This window comes from Balaenoptera acutorostrata, chromosome 19 (genome assembly GCF_949987535.1).
Source record: "Balaenoptera acutorostrata chromosome 19, mBalAcu1.1, whole genome shotgun sequence".
Taxonomy (NCBI): Eukaryota; Metazoa; Chordata; class Mammalia; order Artiodactyla; family Balaenopteridae; genus Balaenoptera; species Balaenoptera acutorostrata.
The window spans coordinates 18963889-18979781 of record NC_080082.1 but is presented as its reverse complement, the minus strand read 5'-3'; the positions used below and the strand labels follow the sequence as shown (position 1 = coordinate 18979781).

Genomic DNA, 15893 nt, shown 5'->3' with positions numbered 1-15893 from the left:
AATCAGCCATATGCATACATATATCCCCTCCCTCTTGAGCCTCCCTCCCATCCTCCCTATCCCATCCCTCTAGGTCATTGCAAAGCACCAAGCTGATCTCCCTGTGGCCTGCTTTCTTCTATATCTATCTCTATCTAAACTCACTCCCTAGTCATCTCTTCTGGTCTTATGGCTTCAAATATTATCTATACATTCATAAGACTCCCAAATTTATATGGCCAGGCTGAGACTTTTTTTTTTTTTTTTTTAGGCCGCGCCGTGCGGCATGCAGGATCTTAGCTCCCAGCCAGGGATCGAACCCGTGCCTCCTGCATTGGGAATGTGGAGTCTTAACCACTGGGCTGCCAAGGAAGTCCCCAGGCTGAGACTTTTTAATATAACTATCTACTTGATATCTCTACTTGGAAAGTTTATTGGAATCTCACATTTAATATGTCCAAAGTAAAGTTTTTTTATTTCATATCTCTCAACTGTGTCTCATTTTCTCCTTCATTTCAGTAATTAGAAGTACTGTTCTTGTAATATTTCAGGCCCAAAACCTTGGTGTCATCTTTGAGTCCCCTCTTTCTCCCATTTAATTCATCAGTGAGTTCTGACAGCTCTACCATAATTTAAAAAAAACTCACTTCTTAATGTTTCCTCTACTTTTACAACCCACCACCTCCTGGGTCCTTATGCTCCATTATTTTGCACCTGGCTTATAACAATAGTCTCTTAAATGTATATCAGATTATGTATATCAGATCATGACACTCCTTTGCTTACACCCCTCCAGTGGTTTCTCATCTCGTAATAAAAACCAGTCATTCTACTGGTTTGTGAGGCCTTACTTGAGTAGCCAGTGGCCCCACTCCCCACCAAGCCCTTATCATTTTATCTCCTCACTCTATTCCCACTGGCCTTCTTCCTTTTTCTCATACACTCCAAAAATACTCCATTCTCAGGCCTTTTGCACTCACTATTTCCTATACCCACAATATTCTTCCCCTAGATCTCTGTATAGCTCATTCCTCATATCCTTTTGGTATCTCCTCGAACATTGGAGAAAGAGCCCTTTTCTGACCTATCTAAATTAACTTCCCCTCTTCCCTACTCCATTCTCCTTACTCTATTTTATTTTTCCTTATAGCAAATATCACCACCTGACATTTTACTAGAATATAAGTTCTAAGAGGATGGTGACTTTACTCATATGTAAAGCTTACTCATGTTTTCAGTGTCTACAACATGCCTGCTATATAGTAGCTACTCAAAAAATATTTATTAAATGAATGATCACATTGCTTCTGATTTTAGGGCAAAATACACATATATGGTTGAAAAGTGAATAGGACAAAGTTAGCACCTGCAAAATGGCAAAATGGGAATACAGAAAGAAACTGGTCAATGACTTTGTTGAACTGAAGAAATAACACCTACACTGGAGATGTTCTACCTTTGGACCTGGTGTTATTGTTGGATGAAAAATACTGCCCCTCCCCCTCAGCTACTTTGAGTTCAGTTTTCTGTTCTTTGCAGCCTACAAACATCATATTTCATACAGAACCATTTTAGTCCTAAATTACACTAAATTTTAAAATAACATCTTGGTTGAAGAAACTGTCTTATGTCCCTCCAGTGTTGCAAATTAAAACAAGTCTTATGAAACAAATGTCTCTATGTAGTAGGAGTGCTAAAAATGTGTGTGCCCTGTCATCTAGTAACTCTGCCCTTAATTTATCCTTGAAGACTACTTCAAAAGAAGATAAAAAGCTATAGGTATAGAGATGTTCAATGCTACATTACTTATAAGAGTAAAAAGTAGGAAATAACTATGATCATTGACTTTTGACATTTTATATGGCCTTGAAAATTGTTTAGAAACTTTATAAAGCCCAATATAATATGAAAAAATTGAAAGACCAAGTTGTATGTTAAATAGGCAAAACAAATCTAGGCTGTTAGAAGTCAGTATAGTGGTTACTTTTGTGGGAGAGGTAATAACTTGGAAGGGAGCCAAAGGGGGACTTCTGAGATGTTCTTTTTTTTTTTTTTCTTTTTGAAGTATAGTTGATTTACAGTGTTGTATTAGTTTCTGGTGTACAGCAAAGGGATTCAGATATGTATGTGTGTGTATATATATATACATATATGTGTATATATATATATATATATTCTTTTTCAGATTATTTTCCATTATAGTTTATTACAGGATATTGAATATAACTTCCTGTGCCATACAGTAGGACCTTGTTGTTTATCTACTTTTTATATAGTAGTTTGTATCTGCTAATCCCAAACTCCTAATTTATCCCTCCTCCTGTGTTCTTTTTTTTAAAGGGAGCTATTACAGGGTGTGTATGTTTGTGACAGTTTACCCAAACTGTATACTTATGTGTACTTTTGTGTATGTACCTTATCCTTTAATAAAAGGTTTTAAAAAAACCCAAAACTGTTATGGTCCAACTGTATAAAATATATACCCATGTAGACCAGGACATACATGAAAATGTTAAATGTGAGGTGATAGCACTTGTTTACAATTTCTTTGATGATTTTCTTAGAGTCAGATAAGAAACAAATTTTTTAACTTTTAAAAAATACTTTTAATTGTGAAAAATATACATATTATGTTCACTATATATTTATTACAGCTTTATTGAGATATAATTTACATACCGTACAATTCACCCATTTAGAGTTTACAATTTAGTGGTTTTTAGTTTATTCACAGAATAGTGCAACGATTACCACAGTCACTGTTACAACATTTTCATCACCCCAGAAAGAAACCCAATACCCATTAGCAGTCACTGCCCATTTTCCCCCAAACCTTTTCATTTTGTTGTTTATTATTATTTTTTTAATAAATTTATTTATTTTTGGCTGCGTTGTGTCTTCTTTGCTGCCCACGGGCTTTCTACTCTTTATTGTGGTGCATGGGCTTCTCATTGCGATGGCTTCTCTTGTTGAGGAGCACGGGCTCTAGGCGTGCGGGCTTCAGTAGTTGCAGCACGCAGGCTTGGTTGCTCCGCGGCGTGTGGGATCTTCCCGGACCAGGGCTCGAACCTGTGTCCCCTGCATTGGCAGGCAGATTCTTAACCACTGTGCCACCAGTGAAGTCCTTGTTGTTTATTTTTAATAGCTTTTCCCTTCAGCTTTTTTTTTCCTTTTTTTCAATAAATTTATTTATTTGTTTTTATTTTTGGCTGTCTTGGGGTCTTCGTTGCTGTGCGTGGGCTTTCTCTAGTTGCAGTGAGCGGGAGCTACTCTTCGTTGCAGTACGCGGGCTTCTCATTGTGGTGGTTTCTCTTGTGGAGCATGGGCTCCAGGCACGCGGGCTTCAGTAGTTGTGGCATGTGGACTCAGTAGTTGTGGCTCGTGGGCTCTCTAGAGCGCAGACTCAGTAGTTGTGGCGCACAGGCTTAGTTGCTCCGCGGCATGTGGGATCTTCCCGGACCAGGGCTTGAACCCGTGTCCCCTGCATTGGCAGGCGGATTCCACTGCGCCACCAGGGAAGCCCCCTTTAGCTTTTTATCTAAGTCACAGATGGGTTTTCTTCTTTGGAGTTCTGATTTCCTTCTCCTCTTGATTCAGTAAGTGGGGTGAGAGAGTGGAGTGAGTGGTATACTTAGGTGTTTCAATTTATTAGGAAATATTTCAGAATTTAAAACAAATAAGGTATGTATTGGATTCTTGCTATGTTAGTCATTGTGTTAGGTTGCTTGCCTTAAAATGGTCCTGTGCATTTCAGGTAATGCTCTACTCACAGCCTTCCAGTTTTATAGAAAAAAGTGCCTCAGAAAACTGAGGTTCAAGCAGGTTAAATAACTTGTCCAGGTTCACACAGTGGTGGAAAGGCAGAGCCAGGGTTTAAACCTAGGGGGTTTTGTTTTGTTGTTTTAATATATGTAAGAACTCTTTACTGAGTATGTTCACTAACCACAGAACATCTTAAAAACTCCAAAATCTAGGACTTATGGAGGTAGTTAAATTATAGGATGCTGGCTAATGACACCAAGAGTCTAAAGACATGTGTTTGTTATTTTCCACTGGTACTTATGTAATTAAATAATGTGATCTACTTGAGTACTTTTGAGAAGAGGCTACAGATTTGTGCTTCTCTTTGTTGTATCTATGAACAGTTTTGTCTTTGGTTTCCCAGTGGTGATCTCTTTGGAAAAAGTGAAGGTGTTCAACCAGCACCTTGTATGAGGGGTTAGTACTACTTCTGCCTCTGTGAAAATGGAAAATAATCGCTCCTTCCTAAAAGTGAAGTTGCAAAAATACCCTTATTGCTGCAGGTGCTCTCAGTAGGTAATTTGGCAGGACTTACTTAGTATTACTCTAGCAAGGGGTACATTTTAAAAGTTCTGCCTTTATGAGATTACTTTAACAATTAATCAATAGTTAAAAGCCCTGTTATTTTCTAGTTGAGGTAAAGGATCCAGTGGGGTAATGTGGCTTTTGTAACCTGGTTTGCCATGACCAAAGATATGAATTCTTGATGTTGTGACTGAAGGGGAGAACTCTTTCTGTTCATCATAAACATTTCCTGAATTTTATTGCAAGGAAACTGAGGCCTTGGAGAGGTTAAAATATGTGACTAAGCTCACAACTAATGGCAGAGGTAGGCTAGTGTCTAGGTCTCCTGAATTTCAGTCTGTAATACTTTGCATTAATAAACTAGTGTGTATACTTATAATTAAAAACCTTTCAAAGACTCTGCTTTATCCTTTACTCCATTTTAACCTGCAGACCCCAGATGAGGCTGAATTTCTATGATCATATCATTACATAATTCTGTGAATATTTTTTAGAATTATGGATATGATTATTTCTTTTATAAAAATATTTATTGTTTTCAGATTCTTATTTTAGAAAATATGGAAATACAGAAAAAGAAAAAATTAAATATGTGATAATTATGTATATCTGCAGAAATAATCAGATACATTAAAACACACACACACACACACACCACTCTTCAGTGGAGCTAATGTACATCTTATGTCCCACTTTCTTCCTCTCAAGATTATTATTTACATTCTCATCTAGTAATTTATACATCTAAGATTTCTAATTTCTTGTTTTGTTAATTTTTTTCTTTTTTGTTCCCCCCAACCCCCATAGATCTTGAGCCAGATGATTGTGCATCCATTTACATCTTTAATGTAGATCCACCTCCATCTACTTTAAACTCACCACTTTGCTTACCACATCATGGATTACCGTCTCACTCTTCTGTTTTGTCACCATCGTTTCAGCTCCAAGGTCACAAAAACTATGAAGGAACTTGTGAAATTCCTGAATCTAAATACAGCCCATTAGGTGGTCCCAAACCCTTTGAGTGCCCAAGTATTCAAATTACATCCATCTCTCCTAACTGTCATCAAGAAATTGATGCTCATGAAGATGACCTACACATAAATGACCCAGAAAGGGAATATTTGGAAAGGCCTTCTAGAGATCATCTCTATCTTCCTCTTGAGCCATCCTACCGGGAGTCTTCCCTTAGTCCTAGTCCTGCCAGCAGCATCTCTTCTAGGAGCTGGTTCTCAGATGCGTCTTCTTGTGAATCTCTTTCACATATTTATGATGATGTGGATTCGGAGTTGAATGAAGCTGCTGCCCGATTTACTCTCGGATCCCCTCTGACTTCTCCTGGTGGCTCCCCAGGAGGCTGCCCTGGAGAAGAGTCCTGGAATCAACAGTATGGACTTGGACACTCCTTGTCACCTAGGCAATCTCCTTGCCACTCTCCTAGATCTAGTGTCACTGATGAGAATTGGCTGAGCCCCAGGCCAGCCTCAGGACCCTCATCAAGGCCTACTTCCCCTTGTGGGAAACGGCGGCACTCTAGTGCTGAGGTTTGTTATGCTGGGTCCCTTTCGCCTCATCACTCACCTGTTCCTTCTCCTGGTCACTCCCCCAGGGGAAGTGTAACAGAAGATACCTGGCTCAATGCTTCTGTCCAGGGTGGATCAGGCCTTGGCCCTGCACTTTTTCCATTTCAGTACTGTGTAGAGACTGATATTCCTCTGAAAACAAGGAAGACTTCTGAAGATCAAGCTACCGTACTACCAGGAAAATTAGAGCTCTGTTCAGATGACCAAGGGAATCTTTCACCGTCCCGGGAAACTTCAATAGATGATGGCCTTGGATCTCAGTATCCTTTAAAGAAAGATTCATCTGGTGACCAATTTCTTTCAGTTCCTTCACCCTTTACCTGGAGCAAACCAAAGCCTGGTCACACCCCTATATTTCGGTGAGTTGATGGAAATAGATGATGGTCATTTTTCATGTTTATGTGTTATTGGTGGCATGTAACTACATTATCTATATAGAATTATTTGACCGTTTTTCTTCCTCCTCCTTTTTTTTTTTCTTCAGTTTCTTCCAGACAAAGTCCACATTTATTTTCCTTTTAGTTTTAAAAGTGTCTTTAGATAGGCTAAAGTTATCATTTTAAAAGTGTATAATGAATTGTAGATAATAGCAAATTAATTACATTTAAGAATCCCTAGAAGCAATTTTCTTGTCCACAAAAGTTTCTTGTAAAAGATTGATTATAGTATGAATTAAATTACTAATAAAACCACTTGGGAATAGGCTTTTTATATTTTTAAGAACTCAATATACAAGTGAAATTTGCTTTTTATATATATGTGGCAAGTGTTTTTTTCCATAATTTTTTTTTTTTGTCTTTTGACTTTATAAGTTTGTGCTTTTTTTTGTTGTTGTAGAGGAATTTTTAAATTTTATATATTCAAGTTTGTCTTTTCCTTCACGGCTTTTGGATTTTATGTTATATTTGAAAGCCTACCCCACTCTAAAGTAACTACAAATAAACAAAAAAACTAACTTTCACAAGTTTCTAACAAAATTTTTATGTATAATTTTTATAATATGTGTACGTAACATATGTAGTATTTGTATTTATAAATTTTATATATATATATATATGTATTTTTTTTTTTTTGAATCTTGAGTCCAGCTAAGGACTGGAGTGAAGACTATTGTAATGACTTTATTTTCTAAATGGCTTATCAGTTATCACAATGCCATTTATAGAATCAATCTAGTCTATAATTGATTAGAAAAGACAACTTACCATGTATTAAATCCCCACACTGAGTTGGTCTGTTTACTTTTTTTAAAAATGGTTTTTCGTTGGTATGAATGTTTATTTCTGGATCTAGATCTTTAGAAAAATATAATGTGGAATTATGGTATTGAAGATTCCTTTGAGCCCATCACTTTGCATCTGAAAATTATCTTAATCTTTTTAAGGGTTTGCTTGAACAAGTGCAGAAACTCGCTGAGAGTTGATGAAGTTGAGTTGTTGCTTCAGACTAATAAAAATTAATACCTTTGAGCTTCAGAGTAGCTGGTAAAGCTAGGCTGAGGACATTCAAGGAAGTACTGAAATGATTTAGGAATTTACTGTAGGCATGATAGCATTTCAAAGGTAGAAGAGACCTTTAAAGTCCCATTTCACCAATCATTAAGAAGATATTACTTTCTAATACAAATCATTCTAGGTTTGGGTCCATTCATATTTGACCTGTGGACATAGAAGTTGTTTCTTTTCTAATGCCATATTTTCAATGCTAATATATCTAAATGAACCTCTCCCCTTTAAGCTGTTTAAATTATTTTGATTGTTTTTGTAATTATATACACATATTTGAGAAAGTTACAGTTTTATGAAATGTTAGAATTTGTCCTTTTAAAAAATATATATACGAAACTAAAAAGTAGATAAAATTGATTTTGTTCTTCAGGTTAAAGAATTACTTCTTAAACACCCACCATATCCAGTGTTATAACTTATTAAGTGAAGTTTTGTTTTTTTTATTTTATTTTTTGAATACTTTGCTTCAATGATCATGGGAAGAAATGTTGGTGCAAGTAATTTGAATCATTTGACAATACTAGTGTGGTGAAATGCATCTTTGTGTGTTTTGTTTATAGCACGTCTTCATTACCTCCACTAGACTGGCCTTTACCAACTCATTTTGGACAATATGAACTGAAAATAGAAGTGCAACCTAAAACTCATCATCGAGCCCATTATGAAACTGAAGGTAGCCGAGGAGCAGTAAAAGCATCTACTGGGGGACATCCTGTTGTGAAGGTATGAGATTTTGGGGGTGTTTCTGCAGATACCATACATCTGTTAATGATACGGTCTATTCAGTCAGGTACTGCTGAGCCCGAAGAGAGAAAATTTTCAAACCTAGAAAGCTTACATTGAGGTTTTGTGTCGTTGTTGATATAGCAGCACTTCCGCATTGAGGTTTTTTTTTTTTGCTAGGCTAAAAGATATTCTTCCTGGACTGACTCTCCAGCTGGTGGAACTCTGGGGAAAGATTATAATGGTCAAATAGTTGTTTTTCTGATTTAAAAAAGAAAAAATTGTGTTATGTTTATAAGTACAATACATGATTGTTTAAAGTCCAAATAATACAGAAAAATAGAAAGAATAAAGCAATAAAATACCTAAAATCTAAACCCCTCAGAAATAAGCAGTTGTTAACATTTGATTAACATTCCAGATAATTCTCTATGTGTATGTTTAGTGGAAGACTAGATGGATGACTAGAAAAATGCATGGATTTTTTTTAAGGATAGGATTATGTTGGACATCTTTGTAATTAAATTAATTTTTATTTGAATTTATTAGAAGAAAATAAAACTAAAGTGAAATTATTATAATTATATAATATTCGAGTGTATAAAATATAATATGTAAGTTTTGACTCATAAGAATTGAATATTAACTTTAATTTTACTTGAATGAAACATTTAAAAAATGAAACAGGGCTTCCCTGGTGGCGCAGTGGTTGAGAATCTGCCTGCTAATGCAGGGGACACGGGTTCGAGCCCTGGTCTGGGAAGATCCCACATGCCACGGAGCAGCTGGGCCCGTGAGCCACAACTACTGAGCCTGCGCGTCTGGAGCCTGTGCCCCGCAACGGGAGGGGCCGCGATAGTGAAAGGCCCGCGCACCGCGATGAAGAGCGGTCCCCGCACCGTGATGAAGAGTGGCCCCCACTTGCCGCAACTAGAGAAAGCCCTCGCACGAACCGAAGACCCAACACAGCCAAAAAAAAAATAAAAATAAATAAATAAATAAAGTAGCTATACAATTAAAAAAAAAAAAAAAGTATAAAAAATGAAACAGAAATAAAACTATGTGAACTACTGAATCTTAGATATCGTTCTTCACTCTAAGAGGTCCTAAAAGGTCTTTCTAAGGTCAAAGAGATTAAATAAATTATTGAGAGATTGAATTTTTGTTTTAGATTTAGATGGTATAAATTGCTCCCTTTTCTGAAAAATGAGGTAATTGTCTCTCTTAAACTTCTTCCCCCTGCACTACCTTCTACCTCCTGAATTTTGTTGCTTATGTTATTCTTCCTTTCAGATCTATAGACATCTCCCTGCCTCATGTCCCACCACTCCTGTTATTTAGCTTAGTCCTATATGTATTGATAGTTGGATTCAGTGATTACTACTAATTCTTTTTTATTTTTTCTTTTTCAAGTGTTTTTGTTTGTTTAAGGAGGGCTTTGGATTCTATATTCCTTGCATTCTTTCATGTTTGAGAATGTTTATTTGTTGCCTTTATATACTCAAACATCAGAATGGCTATGTATAATAATCTTTTTTTTTTTTAAATTAATTTTATTTTTATTTTTATTTTTTAATTTTTGGCTGCGTTGGGTCTTCGTTGCTGTGTGCGGGCTTTCTCTGGTTGCGGTGAGTGGGGGCTACTCTTTGTTGCAGTGTGCGGGCTTCTCATTACGGTGGCTTCTCTTGTTGTGGAGCACGGGCTCTAGGCGCGCGGGCTTCAGTAGTTGTGGCACGTGGGCTCAGTAGTTGTGGCTCGCGGGCTCTAGAGCGTAGGCTCAGTAGTTGTGGCGCACGGGCTTAGTTGCTCTGCAGCATGTGGGATCTTCCCAGACCAGGGCTCGAACCCTTGTCCCCTGCATTGGCAGGCGGATTCTTAACCACTGCGCCACCAGGGAAGCCCTATGTATAATAATCTTGATACTCAGTTTTTTCTCTCAGTACTTGTCTTATGGCATTGTATATTGTAGTGGAGAAATTAATTATATCTGAAGTAAATTTGAACTAATACAGTTTATGGGCTAACATTTCGTATACCAGCCATGCTTTGTGATTTATTGTCATTATCTAAACATGTTTTGTAGTTCTTGACAAACAAATCTTTACATTTTAGGTGGGTTTTAAAATGACTTGTAGCAAGAAATGTCAGTTCTAGAAAAAGAGATCAGATTTGTGGTTACCAGAGGCAGGGGGTTGGTGGGGGGGACTGGATGAGGGTAGTCAAAAGGTACAAACTTCCAGTTATAAGATAAGTAGTGGGGATGTAATGTACAACATGGTGAATGTAGTTAACACTGTTGTATGGTATATTTGAAAGTTGCTAAGAGAGTAGTTCTCATCACAAGAAAACCCCCTCCCCCATATAACTGTATGAAGTCATGGATGTTAATTAAATTTATCATGGTAATCAGTTTGCAATATGTGTAAATCAAGTAATTATGCTGTATACCTTAAATTTACAGTGCTGTATGTCAATTATAGCTCAATAAAACTGAAAGAAAAAAAAAGGTCAGGAAAACTCAACATAGGAACTTTACCCTTTGTTATCAGAGTTACAGTTTGCTCTTAATGACAGCTTAATTTAGGAGGTTTCTTTGCTTCATTTCTTGTATATTTTTTTCTTTTCTTTTTCAAAAATTTTTAAAATTTATTTTAAAATATTTATTTATTTTATTTTATTTACTTTTGGTTGCGTTGTGTCTTAGTTGCAGCACGCGGGATCTTTGTTGAGGCATGCAGGATCATTTGTTTCGGCATGCGGGCTCTTCATGGCTTCTCTCTAGCTGTGGCATGCGGGTTTTCTCTTCTCTAGTTGTGATGCTCAGGCTGTAGGGCGCTTCGGCTCTGTAGTTGTGGCGCGTGGGTTCCAGAGCTCGTGGGCTCTGTACTTTGCCGCACGCCAGCTCTAGTTGAGGTGCGCGAGCTCAGTAGTTGTGGCACGCGGGCTTAGTTGCCCCACGACATGTGGAATCTTAGTTCCCTGACCAGGGATCGAACCAGAGTCCCCTGCATAGTAAGGTGGATTCTTTACCCCTGGACCACCAGGGAAGCCCCCACCCCTCTTTGTTTATAAATGGCTGCACTGAGCAGCTTGTGAGGTCTTAGTTCCCGGACCAGGGATTGAACCCAGGCTCTGGCAGTGAAAGCACAGAGTCCTAACCACTGGACTGCCAGGGAATTCCCCATTTCTTGTATCTTTGCCTTTTGAAAGAAGTTATTTACAAGTGCTTAAATAAACAATCTTTTGGGAGTACAAGTGATTTGTTTCCACAGTATTCCTTTAATTAAAAACTGATTCCCTGCCAAAAAAAGCGGGGCTGGGGAGGGGGAATTCCCTGGCAGTCTGGTGGTTAGGTCTCGGTGCTTCCACTGCCAGGGCTCCCTGCTTAAAGGGAGACTAACACTTTGAATATTATCAATGTTTTATATTCTCCTTGTGAGTGGCTTATTTTTTTTTTCTAACTTGTTTCTTTAGAAATTATATCATTCATTATACTTGAAATTATTTACTTAACCAGAGTATGTCTGGAGATTGATGTTTCTTTTTCAGTCTTCCCCACTACCTATGATGCTCCCTTTCAAAGTGAGATTCTTCCTTCCTGCAAGAAAAATTTTCTACATTATGTATCTATATATTTCCTGTTCCATATGTTTTGTCTTTACTTCAGAGACTCCAGTTACTATTCAGATGTTGACTTCTTTGTCTCTCCTCCATATCTATGTTCTTTTCTCGGGATACTTTAATGTCTTTTTTTTTTTTTTTTAATAAATTTATTTATTTATTTATTTTTGGCTGCATTGGGTCTTCGTTGCTGCTCGTGGGCTTCCTCTAGTTGTGGCAAGTGGGGGCTGCTCTTCGTTGCGGTGCGCAGGCTTCTTATTGTGGTGGCTTCTCTTGTTGTGGAGCACGGGCTCTATGCATGCGGGCTTCCGTAGTTGTGGCTTGCGGGCTCTAGAGCACAGGCTCAGTAGTTGTGGCCCACGGGCTTAGTTGCTCCGCGGCCTGTGGGATCTTCCCAGACCAGGGCTCGAACCCATGTCCCCTGCATTGGCTGGCGGATTCTTAACCACTGTGCCACCAGGGAAGCCCCCTGCGATTGTGTATTGTGTTTTGTGTTTTGAATTTTAAATTGGTTCCTTGGCTCCACTTCCCACTCATTTGATATTTTATCATTATATTTGGTCTCATGATTTATTTAATTTATATTCTTGAATCTTTTAGTGTGGAGCATTCATCAGCAGTCAATTTCTGGGTTCTGTTTCCTGTGTGTGTGTGTTGAGGGGAGGTTTTGTTTTCACTTTTATTGTTTTTTCAACTGTCTTTTGCATAATTTCTTACTTTTTTCCTTAAATAAAAACAAAAACAAAACATGTATATTATGGTTGCATAATTGCCTTGTCTTTTCCTCCCATTTTGTTTGAGAGCTTTGGTCTATAACCTGAGGCGATTGGGGTAAAGAGGTAGAGAATTAGTTTAGGATAGACCTTGTTGGGTTTGGCTCAAGAGAGTGAACAATATCATGTACGTGGCCCACTCCCAGTATTCTAGTATGTATCATATTTTCATGAGCTTTGCTTGTTCCTCTTGTACAACGCAGAGTTCTGAAAGATGTAAGCACTCCTGACCTTTTTTGCCTCTGCCAACGGCCCTGGAGCAGAATGTAGGATCTTTTCTTCGTGAGGCAGAGTTTTTCCTTGACTTGCCTCAGAGCTGCCTACTTAGAACTTTGATCTACTTTGCTACAAATTAGTTAGCATTCTCTGCTATTTTATTTTCCCACTTTATTACTTTTATTCCATTAATTTACTCTTTAATTTTATTTGCTCACTTTTCCTATTACCGTTCCTGGTGAGTGAAGGTATGGATTGGTTAGCAGCTCTGCCACACTGCATCAGTCTTCTGTTTCACAGTCCTCACCACCCCCTTGCCCTTTTGAAGTTTATAGCTCAAAGTTGTTCTTTGTTTGGTTATTACTGGTAGATTTTTGGCTGTTTCCTACCCCCCACACATAAACATTTTGTTTATTTTGTTAGGTATTAGGGGAAGAAGATTGTGATACTACTTCATTTCTGTCTTTATCCAGAAGTTTTTTTTCTTTTTCTAATATCAAGAGGAAAATAAGCATTATATGATGAGAGCAGGTCATGCCAAATTGAAAATGAAACATTCCTGATTGTACATACTCTACCACACTTGCAGAGCTGTATGCTTTGTATGGAACACTATTTGTGCATGCCCACTTCTGAGACCACATTTTTTCCACCAGCAGAGGTGGTCCCTTTCCAGGAACTAAGAAGAATATTTGTAAGATTTCTACACTATTCTGAGAAATTTTTTTTAATTTTTAAATTTTATTTTATTTATTTTTTTATACAGTGGGTCCTTGTTAGTCATCAATTTTATACACATCAGTGTATACATGTCAATCCCAATCGCCCAATTCATCACACAACTGCCACCCCCCCCCACCGCCGCTTTCCCCCCTTGGTGTCCATACATTTGTTCTCTACATCTGTGTCTCAATTTCTGCCCTGCAAACTGGTTCATCTGTACCATTTTTCTAGGTTCCACATATATGCACTAATATACGATATTTGTTTTTCTCTTTCTGACTTACTTCACTCTGTATGACAGTCTCTGGATCCATCCATGTCTCTACAAATGACCCAATTTCGTTCCTCTTTATGGCTGAGTAATATTCCATTGTATATATGTACCACATCTGCTTTATCCATTCGTCTGTCGATGGGCATTTAGGTTGCTTCCATGTCCTGGCTATTGTAAATAGTGCTGCAATGAACATTGGGGTGCATGCGTCTTTTTGAATTATGGTTTTCTCTGGGTATATGCCCAGTAGTGGGATTCCTGGGTCATACGGTAATTTCTATTTTTAGTTTTTTAAGGAGCCTCCATACTGTTCTCCATAGTGGCTGTATCAATTTACATTCCCACCAACAGTGCAAGAGGGTTCCCTTTTCTCCACACCCTGTCCAGCATTTGTTGTTTGTAGATTTTCTGATGATGCCCATTCTAACTGGTGTGAGGTGATAGCTCATTGTAGTTTTGATTTGCATTTGTCTAATACTTAGTGATGTTGAGCAGCTTTTCATGTGCCTCTTGGCCATCTGTATGTCTTCTTTGGAGAAATGTCTGTTTAGCTCTTCTGCCCATTTTTGGATTGGGTTGTTTGTTTTTTTAATATTGAGTTTCATGAGTTGTTTATATATTTTGGAGATTAATCCTTTGTCTGTTGATTCGTTTGCAAATATTTTCTCCCATTCTGAGGGTTGTCTTTTCGTCTTGTTTATGGTTTCCTTTGCTGTGCAAAAGCTTTGAAGTTTCATTAGGTCCCATTTGTTTATTTTTGTTTTAATTTCCATTACTCTAGGAGGTGGATCAAAAAAGAACTTGCTGTGATTTATGTCAAACAGTGTTCTTCCTATGTTTTCCTCTAAGAGTTTTATAGTGTCCGGTATTACATTTAGGTCTCGAATTCATTTTGAGTTTATTTTTGTGTATGGTGTTAGGGAGTGTTCTAATTTCATTCTTTTACATGTAGCTGTCCAGTTTCCCCAGCACCACTTATTGAAGAGACTGTCGTTTCTCCATTGTATATCCTTGCCTCCTTTGTCATAGATTAGTTGACCACAGGTGCATGGGTTTATCTCTGGGCTTTCTGTCTTGTTCCATTGATCTATGTTTCTGTTTTTGTGCCAGTACCATATTGTCTTGATTACTGTAGCTTTGTAGTATAGTCTGAAGTCAGGGAGTGTGATTCCTCCCGCTCCGTTTTTTTCCCTCAAGACTGCTTTGGCTATTCAGTGTCTTTTGTGTCTCCATACAAATTCTAAGATTTTTTTGTTCTAGTTCCGTAAAAAATGCCATTGGTAATTTGATAAGGATTGCATTGAATCTGTAGATTGCTTTGGGTAGTATAGTCATTTTTACAATATTGATTCTTTCAATCCAAGAACATGGTATATCTCTCCATCCTTTGGTACCATCTTTAATTTCTTTCATCAGTGTCTTATAGTTTTCTGCATACAAGTCTTTTGTCTCCCTAGGTAGGTTTATTCCTAGGTGTTTTATTCTTTTTGTTGCAATGGTAAATGGGAGTGTTTTCTTAATTTCTCTTTCAAATTTTTCATCATTAATGTATAGGAATGCAAGAGATTTCTGTGCATTAATTTTGTATCCTGCAACTTTACCAAATTCATTGATTAGCTCTAGTAGTTTTCTGGTGGCATTTTTAGGGTTCTTTATGTATAGTATCATGTCATCTGCAAACAGTGACAGTTTTACTTTTTCTTTTCCAATTTGTATTCCTTTTATTTCTTTTTCTTCTCTGATTGCCGTGGCTAGGACTTCCAAAACTATGCTGAATAATAGTGGTGAGAGTGGCCATCCTTGTCTTGTTCTTGATCTTAGAGGAAATGCTTTCAGTTTTTCACCATTGAGAATGATGTTTGCTGTGGGTTTGTCGTATATGGCCTTTATTATGTTGAGGTAGTTTCTCTCTATGCCCACTTTCTGGAGAGTTTTTATCATAAATGGGTGTTAAATTTTGTCAAAAGCTTTTCTGCATCTATTGAGATGATCATATGGTTTTCATTCTTCAATTTGTTAATATGGTGTATCACATTGATTGATTTACGTATATTGAAGAATCCTTGCATCCCTGGGATAAATCCCACTTGATCATGGTGTATGATCCTTTTAATGTGTTGTTGGATTCTGTTTGCTAGTATTTTGTTGAGGATTTTTTTTTAATAAA

General features: G+C 37.5%; 1 protein-coding gene across 4 annotated transcripts in view; it reads left to right on the top strand.

The window, feature by feature from the left end:
* NFATC3 (nuclear factor of activated T cells 3) overlaps positions 1 to 15893 on the top strand; it is a 133096-nt gene that overhangs the window by 36004 nt on the left and 81199 nt on the right. For all 4 annotated transcript variants that reach the window (XM_057533829.1, XM_057533828.1, XM_057533826.1 and 1 more), the window contains exons 2-3: positions 5113 to 6247; positions 7957 to 8119. In XM_057533829.1, the coding sequence (XP_057389812.1) occupies positions 5113 to 6247; positions 7957 to 8119 (1298 nt within the window). The remainder of the gene's footprint in view (positions 1 to 5112; positions 6248 to 7956; positions 8120 to 15893) is intronic.